The sequence below is a fragment of the Stegodyphus dumicola genome, chromosome 10 (assembly GCF_044657685.1).
Source record: "Stegodyphus dumicola isolate Sdum_Otavi_A_Nest chromosome 10, ASM4465768v1".
Classification (NCBI taxonomy): Eukaryota; Metazoa; Arthropoda; class Arachnida; order Araneae; family Eresidae; genus Stegodyphus; species Stegodyphus dumicola.
The window spans coordinates 182,161,631-182,179,469 of record NC_140777.1 but is presented as its reverse complement, the minus strand read 5'-3'; the positions used below and the strand labels follow the sequence as shown (position 1 = coordinate 182,179,469).

General features: G+C 32.3%; 1 protein-coding gene across 5 annotated transcripts in view; it reads left to right on the top strand.

The window, feature by feature from the left end:
* LOC118184781 (homeobox protein Meis1-like) overlaps positions 1-17,839 on the top strand; it is a 279,835-nt gene that overhangs the window by 41,637 nt on the left and 220,359 nt on the right. For all 5 annotated transcript variants that reach the window (XM_085825964.1, XM_085825963.1, XM_085825961.1 and 2 more), the window contains one exon: positions 7,102-7,152. In XM_085825964.1, coding sequence (XP_085682090.1) covers positions 7,102-7,152 — 51 coding nt within the window. The remainder of the gene's footprint in view (positions 1-7,101; positions 7,153-17,839) is intronic.

Genomic DNA, 17,839 nt, shown 5'->3' with positions numbered 1-17,839 from the left:
AAAAACTGAGCAATGCCTTCGCGGGCACTTGATCCTGGACCTCTCGAATACGCGCCGAATGTGCTATCGTTATATCATGAAGGCATGGAGAAAGGAGAGAAAAAATACCTTGTAAAATCTGTGCAGCTGTTTGCGGAATGGGGCGAAAACTGCATCTGTGATAAAACTGACAGAAAAAATTGTTTGACAGTTCATTCGACCCAAACATTTGGGTGTTTGATACCGCTGGTTACGTTACTTATTTCAATAAGCAAAGATCGCGATACAATAAACAATTTTAGGTACTATTCGGTTTCGAGGGCCGTAAAACATCGCCAAACTATTGTTGATGCCAATGCTGCCAAAAATAATTGCGGCAACCCTAATAATTGCGGCAAGAAAGGAAGTATACTAGTAAATAACTATCTAAGATTGATGTTTTAATTTAGATGAAAGGTTAATTTCATAGAATACTTTTTTATTATAATTTATATGAAAAAGGCTAAACATGACTGAATGGAAGCATAAGAGTAAATAACTATTTCAGATCATTATTATAATTTATATAAAATTTGCTAAACATAACTGAATGGATGCCTGCATCGCTATTTCGCTACCGACTTAACGCTAAAGCATAATTTCATCTCGTTGGTTGTTCAAACGTAATGTTACGAATTTGGTATTTAAAAAGCTAATGTTAGTTCAATTATACATTAAATGGTTTTATTTCTCGCGCAGTGCAGCGCGTGACGAATATTAAAAGAAAGCTAAGCCGGAAAAATTAAAAATACAAGAGCGCGTGCATTAAATAAATAAATATCTCTTTTTGATTTCGAGAAAGTGCTGGAAAATTCTAGCGCGTGATTTTAAAATCTTATAAAAGGAGGAAAACATCTCAGTTCGTAGTAGTTGCTTAGTTTGTTGTTGTTTAGAAAACTGCCGTTGTTGATTATAGCGAATTCGCGGATTAGCGTTCTTTAGCTGTTTTGAATTACGTTCTATTGTACATTTAAGTAGTTAAAAGATAACTACTGTGAGATATTGTGATACTGCATGATAATTTGAGAAAATTTAAGCATTTTTGTTGTGATAATAATAAATTTTTGTTCATTTTTCATCGGACTTGTGCATTCATTTCATAACGAACCCGTACACACGCAACAATTTTTGGTGTCAGGAGTGGGGTTTGAATGCCAATAACAAGAGCGATGGAAGAACAATTGAGACAGCTCATTAGTGCTTTTGCTGCATTCCAAGAAAAGATGGAAGCTGGCCAAGCATCATTTAAGGAAGAAATGAAATTGGGCCAGGAATCCGTTAAGGAAGAAATGAAATTGGGCCAGGAATCCGTTAAGGACGAAATGAAAGCCGTTCAAGCTGGTCAAGAAGAAATGAAAAGAGAAATTACTTGCATAATAGAAAATAAATTTGAAGCTATGGAAGGCAGAATTGACGCAGTTGAAAATAAAGTTGGACATATTGAAGAAAGAGTTTCTTCGGTGAAAGAAGAAATAGAAGAAAGAGTTTCTTCTGTAAAAGAACAAATTGATGAGAGAGTTTCTGCAGTTGCCAAAGAAATGGATACTTTAAAGAAATTCGTAGCGTCGGCAGGGAGCAGGAGTGATGATTTTAAATTCTTACCAATGCCTGCTCGTCCACCTCTGAAGCTATCCACATATGATGGGAAGACCTCCTGGCAGGTGTATAAGACACAATTTTCTATCGTGGCGGATGCGAATGGATGGGATTCCCAAGCTAAGGCCTGTCATCTCGCCGCTTCTCTAAGAGCCGACGCAGCGGATATCCTTCAGACTCTTCCCGAAAACAAAAGGTTAGATTTCGAAGCTCTGTCCGGCGCCTTGGAGTTGCGCTTTGGGGAGAAGTGTTTAAAAGACTACAGCAGGCTCCAATTAAAATCTCGTCAACAGAAGCCTACCGAAACACTTCAGGAGCTCGCCGCGGATGTTGAAAGGCTGTCCCATCTCGCCTTTTCGGAATGCCCGACAGAAACAAGGGAAATCCTGTCCTTGCAATACTTTATCGACGGCATCCGAGATACTGAAATACAGAAAGCTCTACGAATGGCGGATGTAAAAGATTTAAAAAGCGCTCTGTTGTACGCCATGAAGTTCGAGGCAGCCCAGCAAGCAACTAGTAGAGATCGCTACCCAGTTAGAGCTGTGCGAGTCCATGAGCCAGTGGATCAACTGATGGCTCGTTTAGATGATTTAGCCAGACAAGTCGAAGATTTGATACGGAGTAGGAGCGAGAAGAAAGTGGCTCTAAGGTGTTGGAGATGTGGTAGTGAAGGTCACCTAAGACGGAATTGCAGAACTCCCCAGGGTACGGAATATAAAGCAGATGATTTTACCAGACAAGTCAGTGGCTTGAGACGGAACAGAAGTGAAAAGAAACTAATTCTAAAGTGCTGGAACTGCGGAGTTGAAGGCCACATACGAAGAAACTGCAGAACACCCCGAGGTACGGAAAATAAGACCATTTCCCAGCAACAACGCAGTAAACAAATTAGTGACCATATCGAGGAACGGAGGTTGCCAGATAGTGAAAAACCTTGTTTTAAAGCTCTTAAAATTTATACAGTGAGTGGCAACAATAACGGACTGTCCATCAATGGGAATATCGATGGAGTTCCTTGCAGAATGATCATTGACACAGGAGCTAATGTTACCATCATTAGGAAAGATTTAGCTGAACAGTTTAAAGATAAACTTATTTGGACGCCATCCTGTGTTACCCTTCAGACTGCGTCTGGTGACAAGATCGACATAACTGGGAAGTTAAACGTAAACATCACGTTTGGAAGTGCCGCCTACCATCACACGGCATATGTGGCGGATATTACAGATCCATGCATACTCGGATTGGACTTTTTAAGGAAATACAATTTTTCCTTAGACTTGAAAAACAACAAACTGCTTTCAGGATCTGAAGACATGACTATCCATCCTAAGAAGGGATCCTCACCTGGAAATGCCGACGCTTTGTCCGAAAGAACCAGCTCGAGAAACAGCCGAAATCATGCTAGGGTCGAAAAGAAACACCAGACTACCAGCTATTCTCCATCTCAGATGCTCTTCGGTCGAGACCTTCGTCTGCCTTGTGACCGCCTGTTTCATCGCCGTACGGATGCGCCTTCATCGCCTGAGGAACACATCCAAGATGTCAAGGCCCGTTTTGAAGTGATGCACCGTTCCGCACGAAAGCGAGTGAACTTGGCGACGGAGAAAGTGAAGACCAGATACAACACGAGAGCTGCTGGACATAGATCCAACGAAGGAGACAAGGTGTGGTTGTGGAACCCGATTCGACGAAAAGGAGTCAGGCCTGATTTACAGTCACCTTGGGATGGTTCGCACACAATCCTAAACAGGCTAAATGACGTCATGGTTCGGATTCGTAAGTCTTCGAACTCTAAACCTAAAGTCGTTCATTACGACAGGTTAGCTCATTACTATGGCCATAGTACATAATGTAAATAATTGTAAATAGTATAAGACCATGGTCCTTTTTGTTTATAAATGTGTATTTGATTTGATTTGCATTTAGTATTTGATTTGTATTTAGTATTTGATTTGTATTTAGTATTTGTTTTGTATTTAGTATTTGATAGCATTTGATTTGTTTAGGTTAGTTATTGCATTTATTGTTTATATTGTTTGATATTGTAATGTAATGTTTATGCCTCAGTTGCATTTATGCCACAGTTGTAAGTTTAGCTTCCTGTCCAGGGATTGTACTGCCCGGGACGTGCAGTGTTGGGAAGGTGGCAGTGTTACGAATTTGGTATTTAAAAAGCTAATGTTAGTTCAATTATAAATTAAATGGTTTTATTTCTCGCGCAGTGCAGCGCGTGACGAATATTAAAAGAAAGCTAAGCCGGAAAAATTAAAAATACAAGAGCGCGTGCGTTAAATAAATAAATATCTCTTTTTGATTTCGAGAAAGTGCTGGAAAATTCTAGCGCGTGATTTTAAAATCTTATAAAAGGAGGAAAACATCTCAGTTCGTAGTAGTTGCTTAGTTTGTTGTTGTTTAGAAAACTGCCGTTGTTGATTATAGCGAATTCGCGGATTAGCGTTCTTTAGCTGTTTTGAATTACGTTCTATTGTACATTTAAGTAGTTAAAAGATAACTACTGTGAGATATTGTGATACTGCATGATAATTTGAGAAAATTTAAGCATTTTTGTTGTGATAATAATAAATTTTTGTTCATTTTTCATCGGACTTGTGCATTCATTTCATAACGAACCCGTACACACGCAACAGTAATTTTCTATAATGAATGATGCCTTTTCTTTGAAAATATTCTCGATAAAGTGCAGAATCGCTCACTTATTTGTTCGCCGCTTTTTACAAGGGTAAAAACAATTGCATTTTTGTCAGTTTTCTTTTACTTTTAAAGTGAAAATAGCTCGATGTGTACATAGATAAAGTCAAGGGTGTGCGCAGTGCCATTTTTGTGCAATTCTCGGATTTTTTTTTTTTTTTTTTTTTTTAAGTGAAAATAGGTAGATGTGCACATGGATACCGAGTATGTGCAGTTCTTAAAAACGCGTCAAGCGGTGGATGATTCTGCACTTTACCCAAAATTCTATTGCCGACTTTTCGTCATGGGCAATTCCCAAATTGTTAAATCCGTAGGATATCAAAAGAGGATTTAAAAATTAAACTAGTATTTCAATGGCGTCTTAAGAAATATAGAACTATATAAACTTACGCAATCTGAAATCAGCGCGTATGCTAGATTTGGCGCGCTGTTAAATGGGCGAGTTTGCTAGATTTGGCGCTTTTGCGCGTACACTTTCGCTGCAATATTTTAAGGCCCTCGAAACCGAATAGTACCCAATTTTTTTAATAATACATACTTTGAAAGAACATTATCATAAGAGATAAGTATAGAAGTAGTATGAAAAGAAGGGGGAAAAATATTGAAAGGTTTAAGATTTTAACGGTTCCCCAAAAGGGTTTATACCAGCGATTCTCCATCTGTTGACCAACCCGTACCATCTAAACAACATTTAGAAAGCTTTAGTACCACCATTACATTTTACAATATTATATTTCAGTTTCTTAAAAGAAATATTAAAATGAATATACAGGGTGTTTATAAAGTCCCGGACCCATTTTGATGTTTAATAACTCATAAAATAATGAAGATATAAACAAACTTATGGCATTTATTGATGGAATAACATTTATATTTTCCTTTTCAGGTTTGAATATCTTTACTTTTGTAAATATCGTCTGCGCGTGTGGTTAATTTCATTTTTCAGTCTAAGTATCTGTACTTTTCTAAATGTCGTCTGCTTATTAATTGCATTTTTCTCTCTTTTGTTTTTTGGCAACTATTGCAATGTTATGTTTACTTTTGATGTGTTTGTTTTAGCACTTTTGTGTGTGATGTTTTATTCGATCGGATATTAAGGAGAATGCATACACCACAACACATGCTTGCCGGTACCTGGCGTGAAATCGAATATCGACTTGATATTCCCCGTGCGACGAAGGGGCCACACGTGGAAGTTCATTGACAAGGGTCATGAAACTTTTTGAGTCTATCTAATCATTTATGTTATTAATTTTAATCTATCTTTACTATTTTATGAGTTATTACACATCAAAATGGGCTCGGGACTTTATAAACACCCTGTATTTTGCCTCTTGTACAAACTATAGGCTATTTGTATTAAATGTGTAGACATAAAAATATCAAATTAAAAACTGGTTAATATTTTAATTATCAAAATTTCAGTTATAACATTTTAATTCTAAAATTTAGTGTGAGATTTGAACTTATTTTTATCAGCTTCTTTATTGTCTGGTCTATTTTCACTTAGTTTTAACCGACTTTTTTAACGTTTTGTGTGTTACTTTTATTCATTAAATATCATGTTCTTCTATCTTTACTATTTTATGAGTTATTACACATCAAAATGGGCCAGGGACTTTATAAACACCCTGTATTTTGCCTCTTGTACAAACTATAGGCTATTTGTATTAAATATGCAGACATAAAAATATCAAATTAAAAACTAGTTACCATTTTAATTATCAAAATTTCAGTTATAACATTTTAATTCTAAAATTTAGTGTGAGATTTGAACCTATTTTTATCAGCTTCTTTATTGTCTGGTCTAATTTCACTTAGTTTTAACCGACTTTTTTAACGTTTTGTGTGTTACTTTTATTCATTAAATATCATGTTCTTCACACTTAAACCGCAAACTTCGATTTAACTGCAATATCACAAAATATTTGAAAGAGCATATCTTTACAATTTCCGATACACGGTCTCGCGCTGGAGATTCCCCCCCCCGTAACAGCGATGCCAATCCTCGCTTTGAAATCGTTGAATTGCTTAATCGAAAACTAATAAGTACTTTGCAAAATATGAAATTGATAATAAAACAAATTCAAAATTCGATTGCTTGCAGATGCCCATATTAGGGTGGAGACGTACATTCAAAATTTGGATGCTTCTAGGTCCGTCGTTTTATCACAACACAAAAAACATACATACATTTATGCAGAGTCTTCATTATTTAATAATTTAAATATAATACAGGGCGATATTATTTGGCGGCAACAATTTAAAAACTGATTCGCCGTTTATAGTGAATCAACGCAAAATGCCAAAAGGAAATTAATAAAAATTCATGTCCTTCTGTTCTAAAAATTCATGCATTTAAGGGTTAACAATACGCATTCATTTCTACTCTCATTCACCGAAAATAATTACCATGAGTGATTAGAAATGGTTCTCTCAGCCCCATTTGGTATATGATAAATACCTTTTACTGTATATGCGTTCAGGAAAATTAAAAAAATGTAGTCATATGTATGCATGTGTAGTGTTCTCTTCACTCCTGGAGAAAATGAGTGTGTTGGTTGCCAGATTTCATTATCGTCCATAATTCCAAAACGTAGCTTAGCTGTTAGAAAAAGCCGCAAGAACCAAATTACTTACTCCTCTATAATTTTGTCTTTATTATCATTCATTTATGCTGTCGTGCTGTTCAATTAACTTTTGTGAAAGTAAAAAAAAAATATGAAATTTTCTTTCTCGTGTGCCGTCAATTGATTCTCGTTTTTCTTGCAGATGGTACAAGCGATACAAGTTTTGAGGTTTCACCTGCTGGAGTTAGAAAAGGTAAATTTTATTATATTTTAAAGACTTTTATTCTTTAAAATAAGCCATTTTTACTTCCTTATACAATGTAAAAAGGAAGTGTTGTAATCGCGAAAAGTTTCAGGCAGCATATTTCAACGAAAATATCCATTTTGACCGCTATCGAATGCAATTGAACGATGTTTTTGCGTGACATCTGTACGTAAGGACAGAATAAAAGACTCTTTTCCTCTAAAAAAATTATAAAACTGCTTTAAAATGAGTTCTGAAGAGAATTTTTCATGATGTCTGTACGTACGTGCGTATGTATGTATCTCTCATAACTCAAAAGCTAGCAGCCTCAGAAGGTTGAAATTTTGTCTGTAGGACTGCTATTAAGATGTAGATGTGCACCTCGTATTTTGATTGCAATCGGACGCACGAAACGTATGTAAATATATATATGTTACGGTGAAACACCGAAATCTGGAGAATGTCGACTTTCACCGGTGAATGTCAACATTCACATAGTCGCTTGGTGTATGTATGAAATATTTTCCAAATACTCTTGTTTCTGACTTACACCGGTGAATGTCGACATTCACCATGTACTAATGGTGAATGTTGAACATATAAGAATATTATATTTCCATCTCCGTAATTCATTCGCGAAAAAACGCACTTGAGACTCAAAGTAAGAATTTAAGAATATAAGAACCTAAAACACAAAGTACATTCAAAATGAGAAAGGAAAATAATAGAAGTTATAAACTTGCCAAATTATGTGATTCAAATCTTATTTATTGCAACAACTTAAACTACTATATATCACACTTTGAATTGCACAAGAGGACCTTGCTTTTACAACTGCATTTATTTGTGGAACACTTCCTTTTGGAATGGCAGTGTGTACATTGTATACTCCTCTCTTTTCGACCTACACCAGAGCATATCTGTGATTGTCGACATACACCGGTGTACAAGAATGTCCGAATGTACAAGAATGCAAAGAAATATTCGAACTTTCACCGACGTATTTGGTGAATGTTGACATTCTCCAATTTCGGTCTTTCACGGTAACATATGTATATACATCCACTCCGTTACCCGGCAAGGTGATTTATTTCTTTACTCTTATATGTTTCTAAATTGTGAATTTTTTTGCTTTTTTTTTGCTTATATGTTTGTAAATTGTATATTTTTGCTTTGAAAATGATTGAATTATGTTGCTCTTATCTTCCGGTTAAGGGTTTTATGCCTTTAGTAAATCTGTCTGCAATATTTTTAGAATTATCGACAATTTTAAAATTGTTTAAGTGCCGCTAAGCTTAATAATGTTTTTGATGGCGGTCATTGCTTGTTGACATTTGAAACAGCAGAGTAGTGGATTTGTTGCCAATCCACAGAAACGTAGCTTCGCAACAACAAAGATAACGCTTTCATTTATTATTGCGAATTAAATCATGCATAATCCTTTCTGGAATTTTTTCGAGGAAATAAGTGTTTAAGATTTACTTCTTAATTTTAAATACAGATATTTTCAGTTTTTATGTATTTTTGCCGTGTCGCGAAGTGAGAACTGAATTAATTGAATGAGAAATACTCAATCGTCTGTAAAAAACTGTTTCTTTTTTGTTTTGTTTGCTTAATTTCTTTTATACATCGTTCTAGCTTTATTATAGTATTTGAAAAGAACATGTGGCAACGATAAGATAATTCTTCAAATGATGTAAATTTTGTTCATTCCGAGGTATAATATGAACGAAATATTAAGAGAACCTTAAGAGAAGTGTCGCTATGGTAAACAAATAGATTGAATTTTAAAGAGTGCATTTATTCTATTGTGGTTTATGCGCTGTCGACGAAGTAAATTTAATTCAATCCAATATGTTTAAATGAAATGCAAGAAAAAATGCGTATAATTTAATATTCCGTACAAGGAAGTCATGTTGTGTACACATCAGATTTTTTAACTTGATGATTTAGGCGTTTAGTAGTTGTATGATAATATATAAACTTGCTTATTTATATTGAATTTTTAAAAACATATATCAAGTACGTGTGTTAAGTGACTGATACAGTTATTTTCTTTAAACCAACATTGCTATATAATAAAAGGTTTCCTTCACAGTACAATCTTTTGGAAGAATAATTACTTTCTTTTATTTATCCTACGACTGAATAATCTACAAAGCTGCTACATATAACAGGTTTGATAAGACAATAAAGACAACTCTTAAATCAAATAATTAATTTATTAAAATGCAAATAATATTCAATATCGTAAAAGACATTGATAAATTATATAATATAATATATGGTAAATGATATAAAATAAAGATGACATGAAATTGTTATAAAAGGACACTGAAGATGAACTATATACAAGTAATAAAGTATTAGAAAATTTGATCAATACCATAATGTCCATAAGCTAAACTATTCACACCGTCATTTAACAAAAACCGTTTATCATCTAATGGAGATAAACTGACTTTTCGCAATAAAATTGTGCTTGGGTGATGCTTACGACTTCCAATTTTGATCATATTGTGCCTATGTAGCTTTTTTCCGAAAAACCTGTTGTATGTAGCAGCTTTGTAGATTATTCAGTCGTAGGATAAATACAAGTAAGAAAGTAATTATTCTTTCAAAGAGATTATATTGCAAAGGAAACATTTTATTATATAGTAATATTGGTTTAAAGAAAATAACTGTATCAGTCACTTAACACACGTACTTGATATACGTTTTTAAGAACTCAGTATAAATAAACAAGTTTACACATTATCATATAACTACTAAATGCCTAAATCACCAAATTAAAAAAAGAAAAACCTAAGCACACGTTCTTTTTCTATGACGTAGCAGCTACCCTACCCTACTCTACTTGATAAGGCTCCCTGTCCCCATTTTCAGATAAGTTTCTCTCCCACGGTTGGCCTTTGCTTCTCGGGAGCTCCCTCAACTCCCGCTCCATGAGCTTCCGATACAGAACTGTCATTTCCCCTACTCCCTTTAGATCATAAATACTTCATTATTTTATAAATCACGATTTCAAATTTTTAATTTTATAATTTCTACATGACATTTTACTAGATTTAAACTGATGATCTAATATCCGGAATTACCGATGCCCCGAGGAGTCAGGATTTCGGACTGTGTACTATATTATTTCTCCCGCCTTCTTAGCATGTCTTCGTAGTGTAATGGTCAATACGCTGGGCGCGTATTCCAGAGGTCCGCGGTTCGATTCCTGTTGAAGGCGTTGCTCATTTTTCACTTCTCCTGCTTCCAAAAAATACCTAATGTCTCTACAAAGTTAATGCGGTCAGACTTGTTAAGTAGAATTGCTAGAAAAAGACCATTCCTCAGTTGAACATAGTTTGTACTGTCTTTAGCTTTTTTGGAATCGATTTTTGGTCCTAAAAGTCCTTAATTTTGACCAAAATCAGCAAAAGGTCTTTAATTTTAATCATCTGGAATTTCTGTCTGTTTTTACGACTGCCATTTTGAGTGTGAATTAGCATTTTGGAGGAATAATTTTGGCGATTCACTGACTTATATGGTTATCTTTTGAATGGGTTCATGGGTTATAATTTGTTTCTATTTCTAATATAAAGGATGGGGTACTCGAGGTTCTAAAGCAAGAAGTGAAACGTAAGCATTTCGAAATTCATTTTTTCCAATAAATAGCTCTGAAACAACTTTTCGCTTTGGGGATGTGAACTCTTTTATTAAACGGTTCTAAATTTGGCGACTTATTAATATTTTGCCGATTTTAAGATCAGTTTCTATAGAAAATTTTTTATTCCGAGATCTGAAAATTTTTCGACCATTTTTTTTTTTTTTTTTTTTTTTTTTTAAACATCGTAACATTGATAAATTTCATTAAACTAATGGTAATATATTGAAATTATGTTTAAAAAAATAACATTGAAATAAAACATTTTTATTTTTCGCTGTCATATTATAAAGTTTCATTTTAGCAACTTATTATACAATATTTTAAATCTGAAAAATAAACAAGGTTTAATGCTTTAAAGTACAATTTAGGAAGCAGCTCATAGAAAAAGCAAAATTAGTTATGCAATTAAATTAAAAATGTCTTATAGATTTTTTAATAGTTTTTCCCATGTAATTGTCTCAGAACATTCGAAATTCTCAGAATTATTCTCAGTTTTTGTCTATAAAATTAATTTTACAATTTTTCCCTCCCTTTTTTCCCCCTCAAAATATTTCTGGCTTTTTGCTGTTACAGAATTGGTAAAGATAATTTTTCATTAGTATTTTAGACATTGCAGCTTGGAAAGTTTAGAAAGATCTGAAGGCAAGATTTGAGAAATGAATGACAAAATGGAAAATGTCTCCGCGGTATCAATAAGTAATGGATGTATTTTAGAGAAAGTTTGCAATGAATTTCTTACTTTTTGGAGAACGTCTGGAAGAACAATGAAAACATAATATTTGAATGTTTTACTCCTGATACTAGAATCTTTTTCTTAACATGTTTATCTTCCCTTTATTTCCTCCACTTTTCACTAGACACAAGCGTGGAAAATATCAAAAATGCTTCTAATCTTATCACATGGGCAGGTATTATAGAGATTTTTTATTAATAAAGAAATTGAAAACTTTTAAAGATTCATCATGTCTTAATGCATCATACACAGAGCTGGGCACTGGGCATTTTCCCACCTGATGCAATCTCTGTGGATCCTAATTCTGCTACCTAGTGCCTTTCTAAGTTCTGCTTCCAATGCCTGCTCTAAATTCTAAAAGTTTTGCTGTTTCTAGATTTTGTTTTATGGTGTGTCACTAAATTCTAAAAATTCTGCCACACCAACTCTGTAACTGGCCTTTACCATATATATTTCATATTTCTTCTGAATGTTCATATTAAGGAAATAAAATTAGCCACTTCTTCTATGCATTCTAAATGCATTTTATGTTTTTTAGAATAACAGAAATCTTTAATTAAATCCAAAAATTCTAAAATGAAAGTGAAACATGAAGAAAGAAACTGAATGCATAAAGAAAATTATTCTTCAAAGATATGTGCAGTCATTATTATGTAAATACCCAATTGTTTATGATTTCAGCCTTTACTATAATTTCTCATTTCTATCTCATCATATGACAGAATTACTAAGCCAGATTAAATTTAAATTAAATTAAATTGTACAATCTTTGACCACTAGTCCACATTTTTAGTTTGAATTCGACTGTTCTTGTTTAATTATGTCACCGTGAGCTGCAATTGATTTTGTTAGCATCAGAACATGCCTTTATGTTCTAAGTTCTTTTTAAATAAGAGGCTTATTTAAACCTTTGTCTGATATTGTAGTTACTTTCAGACATAGTGCTGTGGCAGAATTTGCTTGACGTCTGTCGGGGGGGGGGATTGGATTATTTAACTTTTCCCAGATCAAGTAAAACCTCATAGGTATATTGTGGAGAGGTTGATAAGTTAGGTTAAGTTATTTAATTACGGCAAAGCCTCGAAGTCTATCTGCCTAAGGGGAGGAATGCCTTTGTGGAGGACTTTCTAAGGGAAATTGGCTCGTATACACGTTACACAGGGGAAAACCCACGAAAACACTCATGCAGCCAGCCCGTTCGCGGGATTCAAATCTCGGGCCGAACTACCAGTGTTCAGTGACTTTTACTGCTCGGGCGCTGGTGGGCCGGTTGATCAGTTAGGAGATAAAGCACGCGGAAACTAGTAAGAGCATTTGTTTACATGTTGAGACAAATCTCTAATCATTAGAAAAGACGCTCAAAGAGAAGGAAATCAATTATAAACCAGCCAAAATGCTTAGGAATGCTTCTAATTAAAATGACGGATCAATATTTTGTTGAGTGTTGTAGCTTTTAATGTGTAATTATCCTAATATCGTTTAAGAATCAATGTCATAAATTACATGTATTTTAAACTGTGAAATTCTATTGGATTGTGATTTTAATAGGCCTTTTTTAACAAATATTGTTAAAAAATAAAGTTTAATAGTGGCCATGTAAATTCATAATGACTGTTATCTAACTACCTAATTTAATCATTTATAATTAACTGCTTAGCCTTAAAAATTATCTCTACATATTAAAGAGAGCTATTGCCTTTCGTTAATACTCACTGTGGTCACAAGATAAAACACAAAAATGTAAAAATTCAAGTAAAACTTATTCTTTGCATCTAGACTTCAAATAATACAAAACAACTTATCACCTCTAGTGCTTTAATGGCTTATTGGGACCTTAAAGTATATTAACTGGGTCACAACCTCTGGAACTCTACAGGAAGCTATGAAACTATCTGCATCAAACAGAACCTGACTAAATTTCAACACTTGCCAACCGTACCTACATCAGGCCTTTCATGTTTGTTCGAATCAGCATGGGCAATCAGCAGCGGATATAACTTTACATAAGAATATCTAAAATATTCAATGGGAATTCAAATTTTGAAAATAGTTTTCTATTTTTGATACTGTTTCATTGCACTAAGTCTTCTAGCTCTTATGAAATATAATTGTTATTCACAGATTTTCATGAAAGATGAAAAATATTTGATTTTTCCTTGAAATTTTTAGTGTCATTCAGTAAGCACCTGCAATTAAACTCGTATGGCACTCTCCAATTAATGTGAAATGATATATATTCTTTGAAAAAGATTGGGCTGTGTTATTAGAATCTACGAAATAGTGAAATGTTTGGTATGAAACGATAAAAATCTTGCATGAAGTTCGGTATATGTTCACTCTCATTATTGAAGATCTCTTCCTAAATTCTGAAATAGTGATGTTTTCACTCTTATTATTTTCAAAATTTAGTAGTTCATGAATTAAATAACTGTATAGATGTACTAAACCTTAGCGAAAATTCAAATATTTTATAAATTGATTGGTTTTACTTAAATGGTTTAGAAGTAAATGAGCGGTATGTTAGGCAGTTTCTTTCAGAAATATATCCGTATTTGAAAACTCTGTAGATAATTTGCCTTACTGAAATTGTTCTAAATTTTTAAAAATATATGGGTGATATATTATCATCTAGAGTGTCGTTTCTCTTTGCAAATAGTATATAGAGTTATAATAGGAATTGAATCTTCTTTCTATAGCAGAATTTATTAGTATTTCTAGAAGAGGATTTAGAAAAAAAAAATGTTCATGTTTTTGTAAAAAAATAATGTAGTATCTGTTTGTCGTTATGGTAGAAAGTGTTATTCAAAACTTTCAGAGTGGTAAAATATGATTGTGAAATGACGTTTTCTGAAAATAATCAATGTATTTCTCAATATTAGAAATTAAAATAGTCAAAATTAGAAGTCTTTTTACACAATGTGAGCATGAAAGCCATTGAAAAATCTGTTGCAGTCGTATAAAATTTAACTCAAAGATGAAAATTGTTGCTTGCATGATTAAACAATATCAAAATTTGGTTTGAAACTAAATCACTGAGTGCTACATATAGATGTGATCGTGATTGTTCTTTGAGTAGAAGATATCCTGTTTTTTAAGTAAAATTATTTTCCTTTTCCGATGAAAGTAAGTCTAAAGCTAAATCTTTGGAAAAGTGAGATATATTCGGATTTTTGTCTGTTAGAAGAAATGCGCATGCCTACATAAAAATAAAATATGAGTATGACTGAATTTTCTCGTTACTACAAAAGGGTAGATTTAGAAAATAAAGGAAAATTTCTAAAAACGTTGGTTCATTACCTTACTCTTACTTCTTAAAAGTTGATAAGTTATAAGAAAAGTCTTTTTAACCGTATACAGCTTATAGGAAATGATTTGTTACTCAGGTTTTATATTAATGCATTACAATATTTTATATTTCGTTTAAGTATTGGTAAGGTTTTACCGTACCTAATGAGTAGGATTTTCTTAATGTGTATGTGGATATTTAATTGCATTTTCCTCAACAACGCTTGGGAGTAATTTAATAATATGTCGCATAAATGTGCTTTTCTTTTAAAAATCCTAATTGAAAGTTAATTAAAATTATTTAGTATTAAATGTATGTAAAATGCTAATTATACTACAGAATGATTCATGACTTTTTTGTGTATATTGACAAGGGTAGATAAAGTGAACTTAAGGTTTTTCTCACTGATAGTAAATCTGGAGCCAATAAAAATATGTTATAGACTCAGTTATGACTTAGGTAAATATAGGTAAATATGTTGCTTTCTATCAACACATTTTCTAAACATTTGTTGGGAATTCTGGATAAATAACTTAAATTCGGTAAAGGTTATATTCTCATTTAGGTAAAATCTTAAATATTCTACAGTGAAAAATGCTTATTTCATATTTAGTTCTTAATATTAAGAAAATAGTTCTAAGATAGTTATTCTCTAGTATGGTAATACTACAGGAAAAGTTAAATGATTTATATGGTGTTTGGAGTTTTTTCTCAGAAAGAGGTAATATTTAGCAAATTACAGTTCTCGAAAATGGATAAAAAGTTCCTATAATGCAAACATATATGTACAATTATAAGAAAACATAACACTTATTTGGGTGTAATTTTGAATTGAAAAGGGGTTATTCCTCATCAAATGTGTATTAGTAAGGCATGTTTAACTGCTATGATAAGTATTGTACGAAGAAAGTTCTGTACTTGTGATGAAGAAGGTTAAAATATTCGAAATTATAGAGGAGATTTGGGTCAAATGTCTCTTACTCTTTCTCTCTTTGGTTCCTTCTGTAAATATAGGTATATTGATAATGATATATGTTGTGTAAAGATATGGTAGTGTTTTACGAGATTTCAACCATAAGAAAATAAATTGGTAAATAAATTAATGCAGACTGACATTTGCGAGAGAACATCCTAGTCTAAGAAATTAAAAAATAGTCTATATATGATATTGTCTAGGGAAATTAATTTGGAACTGAACTAAGTTAAAAAATTGTGTTAACATTATGCGTTATAAATAAATGTATATCAATAAAACAAAATTTCAAGAGATGAAATTGTAACCAATGGGTAAAATCAATGGTCTTTCATCTCTTATTCAAAACTGGAAATGTATTAGGACTTTCTTTTGGATATGTAACCTAAATAATCGTCAATTTCACAGGAAAATCATTCGTGAAGGCAGAAATATCCATACTTAGTGTAGGAAAGGGTAATAAAGTGAAAATTTGCGTAGTCGAAACATTTAAAGTGATGTAGAATGCATTCAATTAGTACAAATTACTGAATTAAAAGGTACTGAGCGTTCAAAATAATAAGAAAGAATTTTGTATGAGTACATGAAAGAATGAATATGGGTCTAAAATTATGGATGAAAGTTGAGATTTCATTCTAAAAATTCGGAATCTATCGAACTAGCTTAATGAGAATCAAGATTCAAAACTGAACATTGGTAACACTGAACAGCTTAAAAACATATATTCAGATATAAAGAGTATTAAGAATTAAAAGAAAATGCCAGAATATGCAGGAAATGTTAAAGTTTAAAAATGCGAATGAAGTTAATAATGAAGTAAAGTAGTAGGATAAGTCATGGTAAGAGTACTACAGAATGATAAGTTGTAGAATTGCCAAATTAAAATAGTACTATAAAATATGGACTAAGTAAGGGCTATTCGACGAATTGGATATGAATAACAGTTAAAGGTTGTAAAATAAAATGCTTCATTGAAATCTATTTCTATTTTTAAGAAATTTAAGCGTGTTAATTTAGCTGAAATAGTAAAATCACAAGCGCAATTACAATAAAAAATTATAAAACAGTTAAACTTTAGAGTATGTTGGAAACTAGAAAGAAAACCAGTGCCAGAAAAGTATAAAAAATTACATCTAAAATTAACTAAAGTTCATGCGTATGGCAGGAAAATGTAATAAACAAGTTCAAAATTAGAGTACTCTAAAAATTACGAAGGTATAAAATGTACGAAACATGTTAAAAATAATATCTAAAATTAAATAAAGCTCATATACATGGTAAGAAAATAGAGGAATTAATCTAAAATTAAGAGCCTGTTTGAATTAGAAATGTTAAAACGTATGAAAGTGGTTACAAATTAAATGAAAGTCATGTGAAAAATATAATAAATTAGTTAAAATTCTTAGTATATTGAAAACTAAAAACAATAAAAAATAGAAAAGGAGTTAAAATTTACATCTAGAAATCAATGAGTTAGGTATATGGTACGAAAATATAATAAGCAAGTTCAAAATTAAAGTAAAATGTTTAAAATTCAAAATTACGAAGGTTCAGAATGTACGAAACAAGTTAAAAATTGCATCTAAAATTAAATAAAATTAATATATATGGTCAGAAAATATCGGAATTTAACTAAAATGAAAAGTATATTTGAAATTACGAAGGTTAAAACGTATGAAAGTAGCTATAATTTAATTGAAAGTCATGTACATGGTGTAAAAATATAGCAAATTATTTACCATTCAGAGTTTGTTGGAAACTGAAAACGTTAAAATATTGAAAAGAAGTTAAAATTCACACCTAAAATTAAATAAAAATCAGTTATATGATGTGAAAATATAGGAATTATGTTAAAATTAGGGCTATATTGGAAATTATGAAAGTTAAAATGTATGAGATAAATCAAGTAAAAGTCATGTACATAGTATGAAAATATAGCAAATTAGTTAAAATTCAGAGTATGTTAGAAACTAAAAACGTTAAAAAATAGAAAAGAGGTTAAAATTTACGCCTAAAATTAAATAAAAGTCGGGTATATGATGTGAAAAT